General features: G+C 37.3%; 1 protein-coding gene across 1 annotated transcript in view; it reads right to left on the reverse strand.

Annotated features, from left to right (window-relative positions):
- The window catches only part of SLC9C1 (solute carrier family 9 member C1), a 119,848-nt gene that overhangs the window by 40,107 nt on the left and 56,336 nt on the right, over positions 1 to 23,405 (reverse strand). The window contains exons 12-16 of the mRNA XM_066240806.1: positions 22,866 to 22,991; positions 19,125 to 19,219; positions 15,369 to 15,488; positions 8,318 to 8,513; positions 3,453 to 3,632 (exon numbers count right to left, since the gene is read on the reverse strand). Of these exons, the coding sequence (XP_066096903.1) occupies positions 3,453 to 3,632; positions 8,318 to 8,513; positions 15,369 to 15,488; positions 19,125 to 19,219; positions 22,866 to 22,991 (717 nt within the window). The remainder of the gene's footprint in view (positions 1 to 3,452; positions 3,633 to 8,317; positions 8,514 to 15,368; positions 15,489 to 19,124; positions 19,220 to 22,865; positions 22,992 to 23,405) is intronic.

Here is a 23,405-nt window from a genome sequence, read left to right on the forward strand (position 1 = left end):
TCAAATAAAGAACTTGACCCTACATCTAAAAGAACTAGAAAAAGAACAGCAAGTGAAGCCCAGACCTAGTAGAAGAAAGGAAATAATAAAGATCAGAGTAGAAATAAATGACATAGAGGCTAAAGAAACAATACAGAGGATCAATGAAACCAGGAGCTGGTTCTTTGAAAAGGTAAACAAGATCAATGATCCTTGAACTAGACTCACCAAGAAAAAAAAAGAGGACTCAAATAAATAAAATAAGAAACAAGAGTGGAGAAATAACAACTGACACAACAGATATACAAAATATTGTAAGAAAATACTATGAAGAACTGTATGCCAAAAAACTAGACAACCTAGATAAAATGGACAAATTCCTTGAAACATATAATCTTCCAAAAATTAATCTGGAAGAATCAGAAAACCTAAACAGACCAATTACAACAAATGAGATTGAAACAGTTATCAAAAAACTGCCAAAAAAGAAAAGTCCTGGGCCTAATGGCTTCACAAGTGAATTCTACCAAACATTCAAAGAAGAACTAACTCCTATCCTTCTCAAGCTATTTCAAAAAATTCAAGAGGAAGGAAGACTTCCAAGCTCCTTTTATGAGGCGGGCATAATTCTGATTCCAAAACCAGGCAAAGACAACACATAAAAAGAAAATTATAGGCCAATATCCCTGATGAATTTAGATGCAAAAATCCTCAACAAAATATTAGCCAACTGGATCCAGCAATATATGAAAAAAATCATACACCATGAACAAGTGGGATTTATTCTTGGGAGGCAAGGCTGATACAATATTCACAAATCAATCAATGTGATTCATCACATAAACAAAAGGAAGGAGAAAAACCACATGATAATTTCAATAGTTACAGAAAAAGCATTTGATAAAATCCAGCACCCATTCATGATCAAAACTCTCAGCAAAGTGGGAATATAGGGAACATACCTCAACATGATAAAGGCCATCTATGACAAACCCATAGCCAATATTATACTCAATGGGCAAAAATTAAAAGCAATCCCCTTAAGATCAGGAACAAGGCAGGGGTGCTCCCTTTCACCACTCTTATTCAACATAGTTCTGGAAGTCCGAGCCACAGCAATCAAACAAGAAAAAGAAATAAAAGGCATCCAAATTGGAAAAGAAGAAGTAAAACTATCATTATTTGCAGATGATATGATATTGTATATAGAAAACCCTAAAGTCACAGTAAAAAAACTAGTAGACCTGATAAATGAATTCAGCAAGGTGACAGGATATAAAATCAATACTCAGAAATCAGAGGCATTTTTATACATTAACAATGAACTGTCAAAAAGAGAAATTAAGGAATCAATCCCCTTTACCATTGCAACCAAAAAAATAAAGTACTTAGGAATAAATTTAACCAGGGAGATTAAAGACTTGTACTCAGAAAATTATAAAACATTGATAAAAGAAATCTGGGAAGATACAAACAAGTGGAGGCATATTCCATGCTCATGGTTAGGAAGAATAAACATCATTAAAATGTCTATTTTACCCAAAGCAATTTATAAATTCAACACAATACCGATTAAAATACCAATGACTTACTTCAAAGATATAGAACACATATTCCAAAAATTTATATGGAACCAAAAGAGAACACGAATAGCCTCAGCAATTTTGAAAAGAAAGAATAAAGTGGGAGGTATCACACTTCCGGTTATCAAGTTATATTATAAGGCCATTGTACTCAAAACAGCCTGGTACTGGCATAAGAACAGGCATATAGATTAATGGAACAGAACTGAGAACCCAGAAATAAAACCAAACTTTTATGGACAACTGATATTTGACAAAGGAGGTAAGAGTATACATTGGAGTAAAGACAGCCTCTTAAACAAATGGTGTTGGGAAACTTGGACAGCTACCTGCAAAAAAATGAAACTAGACCACCAACTTACACCATTCACAAAAATAAACTCAAAATGGATAAAAGACTTAAATGTAAGCCGTAAAACCATAAGCATCTTAGAAGAAAACATAGGCAGTAAGCTCTCTGACATCTCTCACAGCAATATATTTGCTGATTAGTCTCCACAGGCAAGTGAAATAAAAGACAGGATAAACAAATGGGACTTTATTAAAATAAAAAGCTTCTGCACAGCTAAAGACAATAAGAACAGAATAAAAAGACAAACTACACAATGGGAGAATATATTTGACAATGCATCTAATAAGGGGTTAATAACCAAAATTTATAAAGAACTTGTAAAACTTAATACCAGGAAGACAAAAAATCCAATCCAAAAATGGGCAAAAGAAATGAATAGACACTTCTTCAAAGAGGACACACAGATGGCCAATAGGCATATGAAAAAATGCTCAACATCACTAATTATTAGAGAAATGCAAATTAAAACCACAATGAGATATCACCTCACACCAGTCAGAATGGCGCTCATCAATAAAACAACACAGAATAAATGCTGGCGAGGAGGTGGAGAAAAGGGAACCCTCCTGCACTGTTGGTGGGAATGCAGACTGGTGCAGCCACTGTGGAAAACGGTATGGAGATTCCTCAAGAAATTAAAAATTGAACTGCCTTTGGACCCAGCCATACCACTGTTAGGAATATACCCCAAGAACACCATAGCACTGTTTGAAAAGCAGAAATGCACCCCCATGTTTATGGCAGCATTGTTCACAATAGCAAAGATCTGGAAACAGCCCAGTGTCCATTAGAGGACGAGTGGATGAAAAAGCTTTGGTATATATATACTATGGAATACTACTCAGCCATAAGAAATGATGACATCGGATCTTTTACAACAACATGGATGGACCTTGATAACATTATACTGAGCGAAATAAGTAAATCACAAAAAAACTAAAAACTATATGACTCCATACATAGGTGGGACATAAAAATGAGACTAAGAGACATGGACAAGAGTGTGGTGGTTACGAGGGGCGGGGAGAGGAAAGGAGGGAGAGGGGGAGGGGTTGGGGGAGGGGCACAAAGAAAATTAGATAGAAGGTGATGGAGGAAAATCTGACTTTGGGTGATGGGTATGCAACAGAATTGAATGACAAGATAACCTGGACATGTTTTCTTTGAATACATGTACCTTGATTTATTGATGTCACCCCATTAAAATGAAAAATTATTTATAAAAAAGAAATTAAAATTGCATCAAAACTAGAGCATGCACCAAAAAACGGATTTCAGATTTGGAGTCAGTGATGCAGAAACATATAGAAACAGTTCTAAAATCTCATACAGCAGAAAATAAAAAAAAATTGTTCCCCAGTGTATAATTTAAATATTTATAATATAATGCTATAAAACTTAATTTGTCATTAGAATCTAAAATTTCAGATATAAACATCAGCCCAACAGAAGTGGAAGCCATAAAACTAGTTAACTTATTTCAGTTTACATTTCATGAAACAGTCAAATTTGAAATTGCATGATTTAAAATTCTTTACCTTTATTAAGCGTAGTATGCGAAGAAGTCCAATAATTTTAAAAAAGATTTCAATCAAGTCTAAAGTAGAATAAGTGAAAATTCCCTCAGGAACTATTATGTCTATGATGCCAACTAGTGTAATTACTAATTCAAATGTGTTCCATGTCTGCAAAAAATATTCCTTCCTCATTACTGTTATCTGTTGATTTAAAAAGAAATTATATTATTTGTGCTTTTTCTGTACCATTTTCCTACAATAACTGAAAACATCACTCGTTTGGTGTTTCTCTGATCTACCTCAACAATCTATTTCTCTAAATTACTAGTGAGAGCCCTGGTCGGTCTGCTCAGCGATAGATTGTTGGCCTGGTGTTTAGAAGACTCAGGTTAGATTCCTGGTCAAGGCACACAGGAGAAGTGACCATCTGCTTCTCCAACCCTTCCTTCCCCTCTCTCTTTATCTCTCCTCTCTTCTCCCGCAGCCATCACTGAAATGATTCAAGCAAGGTTAGCCCTGGGTGCTGAGGATGGCTCTATGGCTTCACCTCAGGTGTTAAATTAGCTCAGTTGCTGAACAATGAAGCAGCAACCCAGACCCACAAAGCATCGCCTGATAAGGGGCTTGCCAGGTATTGCCATGTCTGGGCACATGTGGGAGTCTGTCTGTGCCTCTTTGACACTTACTTAATAAATAAACAAACAAACAAACAAATAAATAAATAAAATACTAGTAAATATCTTAAATTGAAATACTAGTATTTTATTGACATATCTATCCCAAAGGAGAAAATATTCAAAATACCTACTATTTTATGATAATTTATTAATTCATTCTTTCTTTATTTCAAAAAAACTTTTATTGTAAACCTATTATATCTAACAAAGTGGGAAGTGTAAAAAAATATTGTGGATTTCAGCCTGGGAGATTGGGTTTCCTGTGGAATTTTAAATAAAAAGTTGGTTTGGAGAAAATATATTTGCTTTAAATATGTTGTTTGAGACATCTGCACAGTAATTTGATGGAAAAATCCAGTCAGCTATTGTCTTTATCACCTGAGGCTCTAGATAAAATCTGACTGGAGATGTGAATATAGGCATCATTAGACTATCAATGGTAATTGATGCCAAGGAAGAGAAGAGATAGCATGGTCTCTGAAGCCTTTACCATATAATTCAGGGCTATGTCTCCTGTCTCGTTTTCTATCTTCCGCACACAAATTTTTTTTTTCTGCACACAAATTTAACATTTTATGTGTGCAGAATCCATTTTGACCAACTCTCCAATATCCATTTTGACCAACTCATCCCTAAGCATCAGTCATCAGGAATTATGTTCCTTGTGTGTGCCACAATGTTGCCTTTAAGTTTTCCCTTGCTCTTGTTTTTTATTATGCTATGTACTCATGGTACTCATTCCTTACTTTTGCTCCTATTCATTATTCAAAATTCAGCTCAAGCATCTACTACCCTTGAAAGCCTTTCTTCTCTGACCCTACTATTCTGTGTAAGGATCTTTTTTTTCCCCCTTTATAGCAACTGTGTAGTCTTTTATTATAATACCGAAGATAATTGATTTGTAATGTTGATTAATTTGTCTTCATTTAGTAGCCTGATACCCCTACTCACCATGATCCAAAGAAAATATAGGAGGCAGACACATTCATGTCCCAAGGAGAATATAAAAGCTATTATAAATTAAGAAATTCTATGCTTATTTATAAACAGACTCCTGTGTGTTTAATGGTAGAATTATTTCCCTTGATTCTGCTCACATTTGGCCAGGATGAGAAAATTCAATGTATGAATCCAGAAAAAAGACCAGATTCTGGCCTTGTGAGGTCCGGCCCACATCACCACTTAGCCTCTGTAGATGCCTCATTTCCTTCTTATTGAAACAGGCATGGGTTGGATCATTCTCTTAGAAACTTGAGATGATTGGCATAAAGAATAAGTCTTTACTCAAATACCAAGTATTCAGAAATATGAAGGAGTTATCTTGAAATCAGTAGAACACAGCTATAGGAGAGGTAGAACCTGGTATGAAAGGATAATGTGGGCTTCAAAGAGACAGAGGTTTGTTGAATGTAAGTTTGTCAAAAAATGTTTGTAAATTCAGGTCATCCAACCCTCTGGCTCTTGGATGAAGAATAGTGATTACCCTTTCTCTGAGAAGGTTTCAAAAGACCCATTCCTCTAATAGGTTGAAGAGCATTTGGGAAAATGTTGAAAATATAGGGAGGAAATTTTAAGGCAGGTTTATTTGTTAGAAAGAACAATAACTTTAAGGGACTAGTTCCGATTCTATTATTTGTTGGCTATGTGGCTGTAGACAAGTTGTACAACTTATCAGAGACTCGGGTCCCTCATCTGTAAAATGCAAAGCATGGTATATATCTACCTTAAAAGGTTAATTTAAGGATTTAAAATGTTATCAAAACTGGTGCTTTATGGCTGATTCTTTATTAACACAATGGATATTTTAAAAGGCATAGTACAAAGGAGCAGAACTGAACTAAATAGAAAACAGGGTAAAGGAAATGGTAAGTAAAGGCAAGCTTGGGCAGTGATAGCTCTGGCTGGTTGGCTCAGTGGTAGAGTGTTGGCCTAGAGTGCAAATGTCCCTGGTCTGAATCCCAATCTAGGCACACAAAAGTGCTGATCTGCTTCTGCACCCCTCCCTCCCTCTCTTTCTTCTTTCTCTCTCCCCTCCTTTAGCCATGGCTCGATTAGAGCAAGTTAGCCCCAGACACTGAGGATGGCTTCAAGGCCTTAGACCTTAGGTACTAAGAAGAGCTTGATTGCTGAGCAACGAAGCAACAGCCCAGTGGGCAGAGCATTGCCCCCTAGTAGGTTTGTGGGATGGATTCCTGTCGGGGCACATGTGGGAGTCTATCTCTCTGCCCACCTCCTCTCACTGAATAAAAAGAAAAGAAAAGGAAAATTGGACAGTGAGGATGAATCCTGAGTTAAGTAGAAGGGAGACAAGGCCAGGGTTGCAGAGTTGGGAGTATCCTCTCAGCTATAAAGTATAACCATGTCTCTACAGTCCAGTGCTGCTGTCATAAGTGGGCCTATCAGGCGTCCCCAAACTACAGCCTGCAGACCACATGCGGCCCCCTGAGGCCATTTATCCGGCCCCCACCGCACTTCTGGAAGGGGTACCTCTTTCATTGGTGGTCAGTGAGAGGAGCACTGTATGTGGTGGCGCTCCAACGGTCTGAGGGACAGTGAAATGGCCCCCTGTGTAAAAAGTTTGGGGACCCCTGGAAATGAATGAAGCTGCACCTATGCATGGCTATGATGGCAGCTTAAATGTACAGACTGCAAATAATCATAAAGCTAGAGATATCTGCAATAATTATTTAGGCCAACCCTGACTCTTTTATAGAAGAAAAAAAAATTGAAGAGGGAAGAAGTTCAAGGACCTCGTGAACAGTTTGTCAGAGAACACCCAATCCAGAGTCAAATTTACTGACTCTTAGCTCTGTGCTCTTTCCACTATAGTACATTATAGTACATAATATTACGTAATATTATAGGGAACTCCTCACTCTCACCCTAACCCTAGAAGCAATCCTAACATTGTTTTATTTTCTCTTAAATATATAAAATATCTTATGGTCATTCCAAATAACTTGGAATTTATGTGACTGGGTGTGAATCCATCCCCTCTCCAACATTATGGCTATGCAGTAGTATTTTAGTTTTCTACTAAATATCTAAATATCAAGTATAGTTTGTCCAAATATCAAGTTTAATTTTTTAAAGATTTACTTTATTAATATTTAGAGAGTGAAGAGAGGGAGAGAAATGGGGGTGGAGGGAGGAGCAAGAAGCATCAACTCATAGTTGCTTTCCATATGTACCTTGACCAGGCAAACCTGGGGTTTCAAACCGGTGACTTCAGCATTCCAGGTCAACACTTTATCCACTGTGCCATCACAAGTCAAGCGTAATTCTTTTATTTAAATCCTCTGGCTAAAATTCTTTATATTACAACTAATTGATCCATATGACACAATACTGTTATCATTTTGTGGGTGTTCATTTTCATTATTTCACAACTACCTTTATATTGGATTTAAAAATCAAATCATGATAATGATCATCAGTCTATTTGTCCATTTATTTACTATGTAGTATAAAAATAGTAAAACCAACATCTCTGAGCTCACTACCCTGCTACGATTAGGAACATTGCCAATAGCTGTGAAACTCACTCTGGGACCCTTTGACACACACTACTTAAAAGTTATTTTTGCAAACACAAAATCAATCCTTAAAGTACGGCTATGTTCTATTGAGTCACTCTAAAAATCACCTTTAAAAACTAAAGCTGGCCCTGGCCAGTTGGCTCAGTGGTAGAGCGTCGGCCTGGCGTGCAGGAGTCCCTGGTTCGATTCCCAGCCAGGGCACACAGGAGAAGCGCCCATCTGCTTCTCCACCCCTCCCCCTCTCCTTCCTCTCTGTCTCTCTCTTCCCCTCCCGCAGCGAGGCTCCATTGGAGCAAAGATGGTCCGGGCGCTGAGGATGGCTCTGTGGCCTCTGCCTCAGGCGCTAGAATGGCTCTGGACGCAACAGAGCGATGCCCCAGAGGGGCAAAGCATCGCCCCCTGGTGGGCATGCCGGGTGGATCCCGTTCGGGCGCATGCAGGAGTCTGTCTGACTGCCTCCCTGTTTCCATTTTTCAGAAAAATGAAAAAAAAATAATAATAAATAAATAAAAAACTAAAGTTTATTTGTTTAAGAAGTGGAAGAGAATTTCATATACTCTTTTAAAAAACTGCAGCTGGTATTGAAAATGAAGTTAAGAAATCTCCCTCTCGAATATAACACACACACACACACACACACACACACACACACACACACACTTTGAATTACCTTAAATAGGGCCTCCAGGATGTAAAATGCAATAAAAAAATAGTAAGAATATTTCAATTCATTTTCATAGATTTGACCTAAATTAGGCATCCAAGAAATTATAATAAAGAACATATTCATTAGTACCACAAGGTATCCGACATACTCAAATTCTTCAGTAAATACTATTTTATGAGCTATATGAAGTAAGAGAGATCTGTAAAAAAAAAAAAAAAAAGAGTTTTATTTGATAAAAGAATTACATTGATAACTTTCCTGACATGTCAGGTTCTCTTTTAATCATCACTAGCTACAGAGCCCAGCTGAGTTCTAGGAGGTAGCCTCCTTAGCTAGCACTTTCTGGCATCCTGCTTCAGGTATTGTCCTTTTAATCCCCACTTCTGTTAAATGACTCCGTACTGGTTTTTCCTCTTTCTTTCTCACCTTCCTCACCTCTCACTCATTTTTACTGTCTTTTTAATAGAAATACTCCTGTTCATAAAATAAGGCAATTTAAACTGGAAATATTTTAAAGAAAAGAAAAGAAATACTTTCCACCTTCCAAAACTTCTATTTCTCAGAGATAAGTACTATTAACAGTCTGAATAGTGTTCCAATCCTTTTGTTTATGTAATCAATGTCTATAAACACAAAAGGAATTAATCATATGTATTGTCCTGTAATCTGATTCTTTTTTTCTCCTAACAATATATTATGAGCCTCTTTTCTTGTTAAGGCATAAAGTAAAAAACAAACCCTAGGATGTATGTGTGGAACAGTATGGGCCTACATTTTATCAAAAAATGTAAAGTAATATACTATATATGCTGTGGAAAATTATTTTCATGCCAAGTATGCTAGAGAATGGAATTATAAAGATTTACTTCACTTATTTTTTACATTATTTTTAAATATTCAAACAATAGAATATGCTATTGTTAAAACTCAAATGAAATAATTAATTATTACTGATTGAAGATTGGTTAAAATATCATATTTCCCCATGTATAAGATGCACCTTAATTTTTGGACCTGAAATATGAAAAAAAATGTATTATGCAACGTTACTGAACTCAAGTTTTATTCATCATAAAATTCATACAACTCCTCATCGCTGTCAAAACTCCCATCCATTAGCTTGTCCTCATCTGTGTCTGATGATGAATCACTGTCTTCATCTATTGCCTCATCCTCAGTTGCATTTATGGCATTTGAAATGCCACACTTCTTAAATGACTTGACAAGGATCTCAATCTTGATATTATTCCAGGACCTTTTTACCCAGGTACAAACTTCTCCTATAGTTGGTTTCTTCACTCTTCCTTCTGGTGTTAACTTGTCCCCAGAAGACTTTATCCACTGGTTCCATTCATCTCTCATGGCAGCTTTGAAGAGTTTGTTAATGCTGACATCAAGTGGTTGAGGCTGGGATGTCAAGCCTCCAGGAATAACGACAGGTTTTGTTTTTTGCTCTGCAGCAATCTTTGTGTTTTTTTGTTATGTGTGCCTTGAACTGATCAAGCACCAATAGGGCAATTTTGCATAAGAGCCCACCTGGTCTCCTTTTCCAAACTTTCTCAAATCAAATCTTCATCCCATTATGGTCTATCCAACCCTTATCATGAATGTGAACAATCACTCCTAGAGGAATGTCTTCTTTTGCCATTGTTATGCATTTGAAAATCAGCATAAGAGGCAGCTTGGTTCTGTCAGCACAATAAGCTAGAACAACTGTATAATGGCTCTTGTCATGTCCACTTGTCTTCATAGTTACAGTTTTCACCCCTTCTTATCAATAGTTCTGTTACTTGGGACATCAAATTGAAGGGGGACTACATCCATATGTGCAATCTGTCCCAACTCAAGCTAATACATCTTCCGACATTGAATGACAAAATGATGAAATTCAAGGACCTTCGGCTCATAGCTTCCAGGCATCTTTTGGGCAAGTTTAGTGCTTGTACACATGCTTAGTCCATTCCATTTCATGAACCTGAAGCACAATTGTGTCCTTTGAAATCAGTAACTTCTTTTTCATCAGCAATTCTTCTTGCCTTGTGCTGAACCATCTTTGTGGATACAGGGATTCTAATTGCCCTTTGCTGTTAAATCCATATCTTCAATTCTCTCTTGAAATACTGCCATGAGACAGACTGAGTTAGAAACTTTGTATATCATCTAGCCTAAAAATATGATCCCAATTTAACTTGAGGACCATGATAGCATTTCAAGCTTTCGGTGTCACTATCGGTAAAAGCCATATCCCAAAAGTACTAAAATGTGGGTATTCTCTTTTTCCTAATGCACAATTACTCTGGTAAAGTGACTAAAGGTCCATTTGAAAAAATATTTAGAGACTATTTATCCTGTATACATGTGGTATTGTTGTCATCTTTTCTGAAGGGCTATGGGCCTGAGAACTGATGTAGATCTAGAGAAAAGGTGAGGAATCATGATATATTTTTTTTTTTTGCAGTAGGTGATCTCATCCCTTTGCCCACCAGCTCATTGTCTTTTTTTTTTTTAAAGAGAGAGAGACAGGGACAAATGAGAAGAAAGAGAGATGAGAAGCATCAACTCATAGTTGTGACACCTTAGTTGCTCATTGCTTGCTTTCTCATATGTGACCCCTTGCTCAAGCCAGCGATCTTTGGGGTCAAGCAAATGACCCTGTGCTCAAGCTAAGGAGCCTGCACTGAAGCCGGCAACCTCAAGGTTTCAAACCTGGGTCCTCAGTGTTCTAGGCCAATGCTTTATCTACTGCACCACCACCTAGTCAGGACCAGCCCTCTGTCTTTAGAAAAGTCAAGTAACACTGAGTTAACTGTATATTGCCCTTTGACATACATAATTTGTTAGTCATTCCCAGGTTCACGACATTTAAGTGTTGCTGTTTGTCTTCTGCCAGTCCCAAATTCTTTTAATACAAAAGAGACTAGTTCTCTTGCAGCTTCAGCTATTGCCAACCATGTCCTGCAGAAGACATCTATCATTGAGTTTATTACTGTTGCCTTGGTGAAGGGAAATGTCCTTCAGGTGAATAAAGACAGAGAATAAGGTCTTGAGGTTAGTTCTTCATTCTCATATAATTAATCTAGTTATATATCCCAATTTTTATTATCTGCACCTCATTTATTATAGGTTTTTGACCCAGTCAAGCTTCAAAAACCCATTTGAGGAATGTAACTGTACCAACTCCAAGTGTCCCTGACAGAATGTTGAAACTTGAATTATCATGGATAACGCCATCAGGCTAATAAATTCTTCACAGTTTGGCTTTATCTTGTAATCTTTTCAAGAATTATTCCCTTATACATTCTCTAGTATAGTGTTCTCTAGTATTAGTCAGGTGTTGTAATTCCTTCAGTTGATAAGTTTTAGTATCATGAAATAGGGACTATTTTTCACTCTCTAGCTATGCTGAGATCTAACCTGGGCAATTACCTTGGAAACAGTGAAAGGTGGTAGAGATTAACCTGAAACAAAGACAAGCTCCATCTTGTGATGTCTTGGCAGCATCTGAAGGTGCTAGGGGGATTTTATCCTCTAGCAGGGTAAAGGTGGCTGCTTCTATCAGAACAGAGTGTTCATGAGACTGTGGGGGTTCAAGATCCTCAGGTTGGTCCACCAAAATGTTACACCTTGGAGCTCAGGGTCCTGATATTTTTCTATCAGAGCCCTGCCAATGCTATGCATTTATTCTTATTTGCTCAGTTCTAGCTTCATCTCTCCAAATTAGATACACCGTATTGGTTTTATATTCAATTCTGAATAAGTTTAATTTTTAATTTTAAGAATTATAAGTATTTTTCCATTTTTCTGTTCAGTTTCTTTTGGTGATTGACTTGTCCATGTTCATGAGTCCATCACCTATTTAAGTGCAACATTTTAGTAATACTTATGGTCCATATTAAATGATTCTATTAACTGAAGTTTTAAGGATGTCAATCTGCTGTTATTTCTGCTCATTTCCTTTCATGGTTATTTGTTTCTTTTTGTGTTTGTTGAATTTTGATGGTGATGATTTCATCCATTGATTAGAGAACTTAATTTTGAATAGAACACTATTCAGTGTTAACATTTGTTAAGTGCTTACCCAGTGCTAGTCCCTAGACTAAGGACTTTTTACACATACTATGTAATATTTACAACAATTCCATAAAGAAGCAGAGGAGAACCCAACTAGCATATTTTCACTATATGTTTAAACTACATATTTACTATATGTCAGTTGCTTTGCCAGCTGTTTTATGTAAATCAGTTAGCCTCTAGAATATGACAGATATTAGTATACCCATTTTTCAAATGAGAAAACTGAGACCTAAAAAATTCATTCAGCTAATAAATGATGGAGATGGGAATTCAAAAACATGTAACTTTGGAATATGTATTGCATATTGAGATGAATGGCATTTTGGAAATTGTTTAAACCAGTGGTAGTCAACCTGGCCCCTCTCACCCACTAGTGGGTGTTCACAGCTTTCACTGTGGGCGGTAGCAGAGCAACCAAAGTATAAATAAAAGATAGATTTAACTATAGTAAGTTGATTTATAAAGATTTATTCTGCCAAACTTAGCGAAAATCCAACATAAAATACTTGGTAAGTAATTAGTATTATATGCTTTAACTTGCTGTAACTCTGTTTTATAAATTTTATAAAGTAAAGTTACTTCCCTACTTTATATATCACCATTACTGTGGAACCAGTGGGTGGTTAGAAAATTTTACTACTAACAGAGATACAAAAGTGGGCGGTAGGTATAAAAAGGTTGACTACCCCTGGTCTAAAGGATGCATTGACTATAAATTCTAGTTTTCCAAATTTCCCTTTATTAAAGTTATATCAACAGATATAATTACTCAGAAACTTGTCACTCAATTTAGTACTAAAGGCTTTAAAATAACTATATTACAAAAATATTCTTTGGTGTTTATTAAGTATGATGGATTAAAGATAGACACAGTCTTTGATACTCTTACTGAGAAGAAGGGTCTATACTTCTTTCTCTTGAAATGAAGAAATAAAAGACATACAAATTGGAAAGGAAGAAGTAAAATTATCTCTGTTCATAGATGACATGATCTTATATACAGAAAATTCTAGAAAATTCCTAAAAACTGAGAATGAATTTCGCAAAGTTTTAGGATACAGGGTCAATGTATAAAAATACACTAGGAAGAAACTATCAAAAGTAAAATTAAGAAAAAAAATAGACCCTGGCTGGTTGGCTCAGTAGTAGAGCATCAGCCAGGTGTGTGGAAGCCCAGGATTTGATTCCTGGTCAGGGAACATAGGAGAAATGACCATCTGCTTCTTCACCCTTCCCCATTCTCTCTTTCTCTCCCTCTCACTTTCCCCTGTCTCTCTCTTCTCTTCCCACAGCCATGGCTCAAACGGGCACTGAGGATGGCTCCATGGCCTCGCCTCTGGCACTAAAATGGCTCAGTTGCCAAGCAACAGAGCAGCAGCCCCAGATGTGTAGAGCATCGCTCCATAGCGGGCTTGCCAGGTGGATCCTGGTAAGACTCATGTGAGAGTCTATCTCTGCCTCCCCACCTTTCACTTAATAATAAAAAAGTAAGAAAAAAATTGATTTCAATAGCATCAAAAAGAAAAAAAAATGCTTAGGATTAAATTTAACTGAAAACTTGTACGCTGAAAACAGTAAGACACTTCTGAAACAAATTGAAGCAGAACTCAGTAAGTGAAAAGACGTCCCATGTTCACAAATTGAAAAGTTTAATGTTAAGATGACAGCATTCCCCAAAGCTACCTACAGGTTCCACGCAAGCCCTGTGAAAATCTCAATGGCATTTTCCCAAAAATAGGCAAGCTAATTCAAAAATTGTTATACAATTGCCACTGACTCTAAATAACTGCAGCAATCTTGAATAAGAAACGTTGATGAACTCATACTTTCTGATTTACAAATGGCCTAGAAGTTATGTAAAACAATTTGGAATCTTCTCTAAAAACTAACAATATTATCACATGATCTAGCAATTTTACTCCTAGCTGTATACCCAAAAGATGGTAAACAGGTATTCAAATACTTATACACAAATGTTCATAGCAGCACTATTAGCAATAGCCAAGGGGTGAAAAATAACCCAAATGTTTATCAATTGATGAATGGGTAAACAAAATGGGTATATGCATACAATGGACCATTATTCAGGGTAAGAAGAAATAAAAGTATTGGTGCATGCCATGATGTGGATAAAAACATTATGCTGAGTGACAGACACCATAAACAAAAGGCTACATACTGTATGATTTTATTTCTATAAAACATTCAGAATAGATAAATTCACAGAGACAGGAAGAAGACTATTGCTATCTAGGTGTTCAGGCAAAGGGGCAATGGAAGTGAGTGATAAATAAGTACAGTACTGGGGTGATGAAAATGTGAGATTTGTTAAGAGGTAACGATTGCCCATCATTGTGTATTTACTAAATAACACCGAATGGCACACTTGAAAATTGTTAATAGTTAACCTTGTTATGTGAAATCTATTAAAAAAAAGTTATACTATCTATTTTTAAGTAACATTGTATGTATGTAAGTAATATTTTGGAAAGTATTCAAAATATAAATTTTTTAAAATAAAAAGGGAGGCCCTGGCCGGTTTGCTCAGTGGTAGAGCGTCAGCCTAGCGTGCAGGAGTCCCGGGTTCAATTCCCGGCCAGGGCACACAGGAGAAGCACCCATCTGCTTCTCCACCCCTCCCCCTCTCCTTCCTCTCTGTTTCTCTCTTCCCTTCCCGCAGCCAAGGCTCCATTGGAGCAATGTTGGCCCAGGCACTGAGGATGGCTCCATGGCCTCTGCCTCAGGTGCTAGAATGGCTCTGGTTGCAACAGAGCAATGCCCCAGATGGGCAGAGCATCACCCCCTGGTGGGCATGCCGGGTGGATCCCAGTTGGGCGCATGTGGGAGTCTGTCTGACTGCCTCCCCATTTCCAACTTCAGAAAATACAAAAACATAAAATAAATTAAAAAATAAAATAAAATAAAAAGGGAAATTCAAATGACTATAATAGCATTTCTAATAAGATTCAAAGGCACTTACCCTGATGAGACCTCTTCTTCCCTTTTAGTATTATACATCAAATTGAGCAATACTTTTCTAATAAAGCGAATAATTTTTTTGCTTTCAGAATAATTTTTTAATGTCTCTGGATCCATATAGCTAAAAAAGAAAGAGAAACAAACAAACAAATAAATAAATTTTTGAACATGCTTTCAAAATTTTGGGTTAAGTGTAATACAGTAGTGTCAGAAAGCAAAAAGACTATTTTGCCCAGTGATGATTGGAAATGAGACATTTTTATGGGAATAGTTCCACAAAGTTGTTGCTACAGTAGACACAAAATTATGAAGTTCTATTGTGTAGCTCACTCATTAAACAGAGAGTATAAAATACGGGAGTGACATGGTTTAAAATAGTAGAGAAATGAGGTTCAGGGATAGAAAGCATACCATGTTTCAAATATCTGGGACCCCCATTATCCAGTGTAGCAATCTACAAATTGCCTTAGTACCATGTTTGCTTTGTAAAATGGAGGTAAAAATACCTGTGCCAGCTTGAGATAATTAAATGAGAAAGTAGGTATGGAACATCCTGGCCCTCTCACATACCCTCTCATCTCTTCTCCTTTATGTTCTGGACAAGTAGTCAGGGAATTTATGAGGGAAATACAAGTGGTATATTGAGAATTAAAATGGTTTCTTGGAGAAGTCAGTGGTAATAAAATCTAAAAAGATATTTGTCCCAAGTTGTCAGTAGATTTCTGCTGACTTTTCCATTGAGACAGCTTAGATCTGTGTGCTGTGATTTAGTCATGCTTAGGCAATTTCCTTGGTTTTATGAGGAAGTCGCCTGCTGCTGACGAAAGAATTCATTGTCTTTATCACAAGGAGGATAGCATTTGTCTTTGGGTCAGAGGTCCTAACTTAAAAAGTGGCTTAATGAAAGGTCATTGGCAACTTAAGTTCAAAGGTGGACTTTGTCTTTCCTACTGATTATAACGTCCTCACTCTGAAATTTGTGCAATTTCTCTGCTACAGGAAAACTGATGTAATTGGGGAAAAAATTTCTTCAGTTCTCTGTGATTCAATGTAATCATGTGGCAATTACACAGAACATCACTAATATGTATATGACTTGAATCAATCTTAATTTTTGAAATATTTATTAGACAGCTATTATGCTTGTTAAATGCTGGGAGTAAGCCATAAACAAATACTAGTTTCTCTTCTCAAGAATTTAGCAGACTGGTGGAATAAAACATGTAAATAAAAGTTGCATTATATATAATAAATATTTCTGTGGAGATAATAAGTAAGAGGACACACTGGACCCACAAAAGGAGGGGCACAATTAGTATAGTTTTGGAAAATCAGGAAGCCTTCTTGAAGGAATTAACATCTAAGATATGATCATTTTACAAGTTCCTATGAATCCTAAAATTCTGCAATATCAATAAGTGTGTGATATTTGACAACCCAAATTATTAAGTAATTCAAGCTAATAAATTCCTATTTTATACCAATGTGTTTGCTGTTTAGATCTGCATTAGGAAAGGAGTATGATCTTTTCAACTGGATGGTAAGACAGCTTAGCTTCCAATCCAAGCTCTGTAATCTACTGAACAAATGACCTTGGGTAAATTATTTAGTCTCTCTGTGTCTCACTTTTCCCATCTGCAAAATGAAGATAATAATAGCACTTATCTAATAGGACTTTAATACTTAAACTGTTAATATATTATATATGTAAAATGTTTAAGACTGTATCTGACACAGGACTAAATAAATGAAAGCTCTCTATTCAAAGTATTATTTCTTCGGTCATGACACAGGCATTTAGCACAGGTCCCGGTATGCCTTTATAAGCCTGACACTTTCTCTCCTTAGTTTTTTTTTTCTTGCCACAGGACACCCCCCCCCAAAAAAAAACAAAAAAACATGAGGCTACTGATAGTAATCATCAGCAAATGGAAAAAATCAGCTCCAAGGCAGCTCGAGAAAGAAGCAAGTACTCAGCACAAGTGTAATGAATAGAAAGGTTTTGAGATTGGAACCCCATTTCACTAATCTTGATATTCCCCACAGTGCTTGGCGTATAGACTTGTGCATATTAGTATTCAACATTTATCTCTATATTCCAAAATTTGCCCTCATTGTCCACTACAGGGCCTTCCAACCCTTTAACCCAGGGGTCCCCAAACTTTTTACACAGGGGGCCAGTTCACTGTCCCTCAGACCGTTGGAGGCCTGGACTATAAAAAAAAACTATGAACAAATAAATCCCTATGCACACTACACATATCTTATTTTAAAGTAAAAAACCAAAACGAGAACAAATACAATATTTAAAATAAAGAACAAGTAAATTTAAATCAACAAACTGACCAGTATTTCAATGGGAACTATGCTCCTCTCATTGACCACCAATAAAAGAGGTGCCCCTTCCGGAAGCGCGGCGGGGGCCAGATAAATGGCCTCAGGGGGCTGCATGCAGCCCGTGGGCCGTAGTTTGGGGACCCCTGCTTTAACCTCTTTCTTCCGCTGTTGACCTCCTCTTTGTGTCCATTTATTCATAGACATCTGCTGCTTCTGCTTTATTGGAGGATTTAAAGAGGAAAAACTAAGGCACTGGGTTGAACTGCCCTGTACTGCTTTTGTTGTTGTTGTATATATTTTTGCATTAACATCTCCTGGACAATGCAGTGATAATGCTTTTCAGCATGTCATTTATTCATTCTTTGAAAAGTACACATCATATTGCTGCTTTAGGTTAATAAAGTTTGCCATACCCTCTCCCCAAACTACCCGGACACCACTCAGGGCCCCCAAGCATTTGAAGAGCTTGGAGCAACAGGGTAAATGAAGGCCTTTGTACTGTATATAAAATATTTAAACATTATTAATCAAGAAACTAAACATTTAAGTAAGATATTCTATTTTCCTCTCTTGACAGATAGTGTCATAATGATTTGTATATCTAGGCTTCAATTAAAATGCATAGACTCTTTGAAAATCTGTACTTGAGCTCCAATGAGAACGTGCTGCAGGGTGTGCTGGTTCTCACACATTCTTTACCTCTCCTGGACCACAAGCCGGTGTATGGGGTGGACATCAGGCTGACACATCTTTTAAGTTTGGGGCCTTTTTCCACAAAGACTCAGTTTGCTTATGAGATCATTAACAGCCCATGGGAAAAGGTCCAAGAAGACTCCATAAATGAATTTAGGATCATTTGAGCAGGGGATTTGGGCATCCTTAGCACCCAGAGTGTGGACCACAACAAAAAGTTATGTCCGGGCTTTGTAGCTTTCTTCCTTGCACAGGGGATCAGCTAAAGGTAATGCCTAAAACGCTGAGTTTGAGGAACTCATTGCTCATTGTGGAGACTTTCAGAGAAATCATTACAAGTGTTCAGAGAGGATGTATTGTGGGAAGAGGTGTCTGGGTGGGGGAACAAAGGAAGTCTTTGACTTAGTGAGGCATTTGAGTAGTCTTAAGGGAAAAAAAGAGCAGTTTACCACAGCTTAGCTTTGGGGACAAAAGTAGAAAGGGTCAAGCATCTCAGTCAGAAGGAGCAGCTTCTTTATGTACACAGAAGGCTGAACGAGTAGTGCAAGTTGGGAAAGCTGAGTGTACGTGGTTTGGCCTGATTGTAGGGTGTAGAGCAGACAGTGGCTTGCACACATAATATTGCATGATCCCCAATTACAAGACAAAAGCAAGAAGGTGAACTTGCATGAATTCCTAAATGCAGTGGCTTAGGAGAATGGAAATTTTCTCCTTTCAATGTACTTACTCGCCCTTCTCACCAAGGCTTCCTGCTGCACCTATCAGCATCTGGACTGCACTTTGAGACAGAATCTCATTCCTGTATTGTCTCTGGTAGCTTGCCTAGAAGAAACGTCAAGTCAAATCATTAAACAGCATGAATAACAGTGGCAACTTATTCCCTTTAATGAAAAAAAAATCTGTGATTAAGAAGTCAAAATCCCCAAATAATCTATTAGTATTTTTATAAAAAGAATCTCTCATGCAGTCCAGACCACGAGCCCAGTGTCGAAGATGGGACTGAGCTGTGGGTGGAACCCAACTCTTTCTGTAGGAAACTAGGATTCTGCCAGATATTAATTACATTTTCCAAAATAGGGGGTGTTCTATGGTCAAATAAGTTTGGTAACCACTTCAAGCTGTATTTCCACTTCAAAAGTTCATAATGGATATTAGAATATTGAAGGCTTTGAGTCTACAGCGAGGGATCCTGATTTACATTTCTATTTAATTCTATTTCCCCAAATATTTTGACTACAGAACTGTCTTCAGTGTATTATTGGCTTTAAATAAACTGCTACTGCAATGGAGAACACAGTCACTCACTCATTCAGTCCATATATTTAGAGCTCACTCCATTTTAGGTTCATGCTGGAAAACCACTGTCCACACTGCCTCTGGCCTCCATGTGCTGAATGCTGCTGAAAATCATTGCATAGACCACCTTCCCAAATTAGAATTTGTGCTATAACTAGGGATGCCTGGGTTCCTTAGAACCCAGGGGCACTATCTTCTCTACCATCTGCACAATCATTTATAAATATTAAAATATGGTTTTGATCCTGGTGGATACTAGAAAGAGATAGAACTGAATTAGAAGATGAGGAAATTCAACAGCATAGTATTTTTTTCTCCTCAATTAAAATACTTATAAAATAATGTAAGATTTAAATATGTTCTGTATTCTCAAAGATAAGCACTGTAACTTATGAGAAAATAAGAAAGCTGAAAACCATATATGGAATTCATGAAAGCAACACAAATGATAAAGCAGTTACATTGCTAGAAATCTATTAATTCTTAAATCACCATTCACACCCAAATGTAAGAAAAAGTTAAGAGAATGCTTTATTCCCCAAAATAACTGTCATTTATTGAACTCTCTATTATTGAATTAACTGATATACATGTTTTATTTATTTATCTATTTAAGTGAGAGTTGGGGAGCTAGAGAGACAAAGTCTCACATGTGCCCAAACGGGACCCACCCACCTCCATCCCTCTAGGGCTGATGCTTGAATCAGCTGAGCTGTCCTCAGTGCTTGAAGCCGACACTGGAACCAACTAAGCCAGTGGTCCCCAACCTTTTTTGGGCCATGGACTGGTTTAATGTCAGAAAATATTTTTACAGACCGGCCTTTAGGGTGGGAGAGATAAATGTATCACGTGATCGAGACAAGCGTCAAGAGTGAGTCTTAGACGGATGTAACAGAGGGAATCTGGTCATTTTTTAAAAATAAAACATTGCTCAGACTTAAATATAAATAAAACAGAAATAATGTAAATTATTTATTCTTTCTCTGCGGACTGGTACCAATGGCCCACGGACCAGTACCGGTCTGCAGCCCGGGGGTTGGGGACCACTGAACTAAGCCACTGGCTGCGAGTGGGGAAGGGGAAAAGAAAGAGAAGGAGAGGGAGGAGAAGAAAAGCCAATGGTTGCTTTTCCTGTGTGCCCTGACCAGAATTGAACCCAATATGTCCACATGGTGAGCTGCCACTCTATCCATTGAGTTAACCAGCCATATATATGTTTTATGTAAAAATATTTAATTCTTGTAATAAGTTTGTGAAGAAGGTATTCTGATTTGTATTTTCTTGATGAAAAAACTGAGGCTTAAGGAGTTAAGTAGTTTTCCCAAGATCACATTAGCAGCTCAGTTCTCTCTGAATGTAAACCTGCCTCCCATTTCCCTATATAGTGTACTGCTTCTCCTGTACCATGCCTTGCCATGCTCTGCTTCTTCTTCTAACCAACACCGTAGAGAGGATATTGCCCCAGTTAACAAGGGCTGGATGAGATTTAAATAGACATTCCCAAAGCTTTGAATACTGTAATAGACTAATAAATATTATGGTTAAGAGCAGGGACCATTAGAATTAAGACTGAAGGAATCAAATGAACAAACTGAGATAAATATGAAAATATGTCTAGAAGGAAGAAGGACTAAAAAGATATGAGGTGAAATGAAAATCTAGTTCAGAGAGATTCAACCTACTTTAGAAAAATAGGATTTTCTCATTAAGAATCACACATAGCACAAAAGCAGCGAAGATTAATGATAGAAAACAAATATTTAAGACAAGAAATCAAAAAGGTACATGGAGTGTATACTGTAAAAACACAGTATATCACAAGTGAAAAAAATTTAAGCGGTTAGTCATTTAGCATAAGTTTGCTCTTTTACAGACAGGGAGAATAAAGACTAAAAAGATAAGTCGTGAGTCACATGTCTTTTTAACAGTAAAAGTAAGACTCAAATGGAGTTCCCTGCATTGTTTTAAGAGTTCTTGAATATTTTATTTTCCTGGAAAATCCAGAAACTGACTGGAAAATTAAAAATCTGAAAGTGAGTCAAAGACACGATCTTATAAAATCCTCTGGTGAAACAAAGCACCATACGGGCATGAGTTCATCCTTCGTGGCGGTACCTCAATTGCTTAAAGAAATTATTTAGGTTCTTGGGAAAGCTGCCTTTGAGACTCAACCTGTCTGCCAGGATTACTGCTGAAGAGAGAACAATTATACCGATACGCCTTTTATTTTCCCAGTTAGATTGAGCAAGTAGAATGCTTGGAGTCCTGTACAGCTGGGATCGCTGAGAGGAGCATGACTGTTGCATATGCAAGGAGGCAGGGCTGACTTGAACTTTTCAAGAGGATGAGTCATGGCAACTATGTAGACAATATTCAGTTCTAGAGAGAAAATGCTAACTAGCAGTTTCCCATAGAGTCCTATATGCTACTGTTTTACACATAATTTGTCTAGTTTTTTTTTACCTGAGATTTTATATAAAAATATACTTCCTTATACTAGCAATTATTAATGAACTTGGTGGTATCCTTTCATAAAAACTGGCTTGGACCCAGAGAGCGGCAGTGTCATTGAGCTGACTTCACGCCGCACCTGAAGGTGGAGCTGAGCTGTATTTCCTGCTGTTGGAACCTGTGACATTCCCAATTCCTCATAATAGAGCATCTTTTACTTAAACACAATTAAGTAGATTTCTTTTCTTTCTCTCTCTTTTCAGTCAAGATGTCAAACTTCCTTTTGTCTTTGTAAACCATCTATTAAGCAATGCAGTGAGCATAATAAAGATGGCTTCATCAAGGAAAAACGTCTTTAGTATAATTTTAGGTCAAAGATAATTTCTTTTTTTAAGTGAGAGGAAGGGAAATAGAGAGACAGACTCCCACATGTGCCCTGACTGGGATCCACCAAGCAACTCCTGTCTGGGGCTAATACCCAAAGCAACTGAGCTATCCTCAGTACCTGAGGCCAATGCTTGAATCAACCAAGCCACTGGTGCGAGAAGTGAAGGAGTGTAGGGGGAGAGGGAGGGAAAAAGAAGCAGATGGCCATTTCTCATGTGTGCCCTGACTGGGATGGAACCTGGGGTGTCCCTATGCCAGGCCGAAGCACTATCCATTGAGCATACAAACCAGGGCCACGAAAAATAATTTTAAAAGTGTATAATAAAATACTAACTATTTGTGCTGACGAGAGATGCCTATTGGCCAGCTGCACTGCTTCAATGTTAAGGGTTTCGTCTATTTCTTCATTACACTTTGGACAGTTCACCTTTTGATGTTCTGTTGTTTCTCTTTGTCTCAGCTAAGTAAAACACACATCAAAACCAAAATATAATATATGAGTATTAACATATGTTTAGCATAAACTTCAAGCAATTCATGTACTAGTTTAGTATGAAAAATTATAGAAAATTTTCTAGATACAAAAAAATATATTCAGATGAGTTTCCTCATTACTCACACAGTTACCTACAATGTAAATGACTGCCAGTTTGGGGGGGGTCAGAATTATAGCATACTTTTATCTTTACTTGGCATTATTAACAGTTCCTAAAGTATAACCACACATATAATCACACTTTAAACCAGTAGTTCTGAAAGTACGTTCCCCAATAGCATCAGCATTACCTGGGAACTGTTAGAAACACACATTCTCAGATCCCTTCATAGACCTACCAAATCAGAAATTCTGGGGAACAGGGCAACACTGCTCCTG

Source organism: Saccopteryx bilineata, chromosome 8, assembly GCF_036850765.1.
Source record: "Saccopteryx bilineata isolate mSacBil1 chromosome 8, mSacBil1_pri_phased_curated, whole genome shotgun sequence".
Lineage (NCBI taxonomy): Eukaryota > Metazoa > Chordata > Mammalia > Chiroptera > Emballonuridae > Saccopteryx > Saccopteryx bilineata.